Here is a 1,971-nt window from a genome sequence, read left to right on the forward strand (position 1 = left end):
AAGGATGGGAAAGAAGAGAATGGAGGGGTAAGAGGCTAGCTTTGGGTCTTGGGGAATACTGTAAACATCATACATTTAATTTAACAATCGGCCATCAGCGGGATTTTAATAAGAAGCTGTGTTTGTGTGTGTGGAGTCTTCTTATTCCTTTACGGGATATGGGCGTTGCTGGCTAGGCCAGCATTTATTATCCATCTCTGATTGCCCTTGTTGAACCACTTCAATCCAGCTGGTGTAGGTACACCCACAGTCTTACTAAATTCCACATTTCCTGCCCTGCTCATTTTCCTGGGATCCTGGCAACTAAAACCTTTCGCTTATTGTTTTTTGTTCTCCTATTTCATTTCAGAAGTGACCCGATAAGTTTACAAGATATCGTGAGCAAGGTCCTGTGGTCTGCCAGGAGACTAAATTTGTTGCGGTAGGGGCATTCAGATCATGTGATAACAAGCTCCTTCCTGATGATGACTGAGGCTCTTGTCCCCCACCCCCTACAACACCCCACTGCTGAGTATAGAGCAGAAGGGATCGGTGGACAGTGGGAAATGCTGAATGAAAATTGTGATCCTGTCACATTCTGTTCAGGCAATCCTCTCCGAATCCTAAACAGAGGGCCGGAGTACTTCCGCAAGCGGGTGTGGAGGGGGCCTCCGACCCTGAGCGCGGTGGAGCGGCTGGAGGCCGATAAAGTAAAATATGTGAAGAGCCAGCAACTGGTGGGTGCCCGTCAGGAGCCAGTGAGGCCAGGCAAACCAGTGCCATGTCCCACAGTCACACACAACCATGTCAGCCCCAGGAATCCTGCTGGTGCTGGAGGGGGCTGCAGGGCAGAGAGAGAGAACCCGAACCTGGAGATTCTGAGCAAGCTGATCCGAGGCTGTGATATTCCGAGCCCGGCCGGGAAAGGGCCCTGTTCCCAGGGAAAGGCTGTGGGTTCCAGAGCGGGGTACCAGCAAAGCAGCAGCGACCCAGAACGAGGGAGCAACGATCTGAAGCCTGGTGCCTCAGTGCTGGCTCACCGAGGGGTGGTGAGGAGGGTGGACGTGAGACCGAGTGTTTGCAGGCGTTTCCGGAAGTGGCCAGCTCCTTCTCCAGCCCAGGCACAGCTTTCCCCAAGGAAAGGGTGCTCCGAGCTGACCCTGCGGACCAAGTCCTCACCGCATCGCTCAGAGTTGGAGCTGAGTGACCAACGCTGCCAGGCTCAGGCCGAGCTGGAGCGGTTCTTCAATTACTGTGGCCTGGAGCCTGAGGACCTGGAATCTGCGGCAATGGAGCAATTGGCCAAGTCTAGCTCAGACATCCTGTCCCTCAAATTGCAGAGCGTCAGTGCCTGTAGCTCGCAGCACAGTAACACAGCTGGGGAGAGGACGGGAAAGGCCATCTCATATGGAATCTCCATCATTGAACGCAATGCCAGGATCATTAAATGGCTGTACAGCTGCAGAGAGGCCAGGAACATGCAAAGCGAGTTGCCCGTGTGAGGAGCAGGTGCTGCTATACACAAAGCTACTTAAACAAGAGGACATCTGAGAACTGTAGAATTTACTGAATCTCTATAGACCTTTTTGAAGGGTACAGAATCATTGCAGCCAAAATGAATTTCATTGAGTAGCTGTTTGCTGTAGATTTGCGAATTGCTTGTTAACGATGATAAATGAGCAAGTTAGATCAAGAGTAGAAGTACAGGAATTAAAAGGGTTGCTAAGTACAGTTAGAGAAAGATAGCCCAGTACAGACATTGGAAATGGAGACCTGACAGCCTTGACCCAATAACAATCAAAGGAGAAATTGAGGGTAAACACAGAAGAGGCAGAAAAATCGAATGGGTGGATAATCTTGAGGCGTGGACTGAGGGAGATTTGAAGGAAACTAGAGAAGAAGCAAACTGATGCCAACAGCCCAACTAAGGCCAGGTGACAACGACCAAATGGTCAACCTTCTGAGACATTGCTGATTGAGTCTGAACATAAT

General features: G+C 50.5%; 1 protein-coding gene across 1 annotated transcript; it reads left to right on the forward strand.

Moving 5' to 3' along the window:
* Positions 1-352: 352 nt before the first annotated feature.
* On the forward strand, positions 353-1,806 carry LOC144677476 (protein FAM110A-like). Its single transcript, XM_078537555.1, has one exon. It carries the CDS (start codon positions 462-464, stop codon positions 1,479-1,481), a length of 1,020 nt encoding a protein of 339 aa, XP_078393681.1. The 5' UTR covers positions 353-461; the 3' UTR covers positions 1,482-1,806.
* Positions 1,807-1,971: the final 165 nt, after the last annotated feature.

The sequence above is a fragment of the Cetorhinus maximus genome, unplaced genomic scaffold (assembly GCF_964194155.1).
Source record: "Cetorhinus maximus unplaced genomic scaffold, sCetMax3.hap1.1 HAP1_SCAFFOLD_2574, whole genome shotgun sequence".
NCBI lineage: Eukaryota > Metazoa > Chordata > Chondrichthyes > Lamniformes > Cetorhinidae > Cetorhinus > Cetorhinus maximus.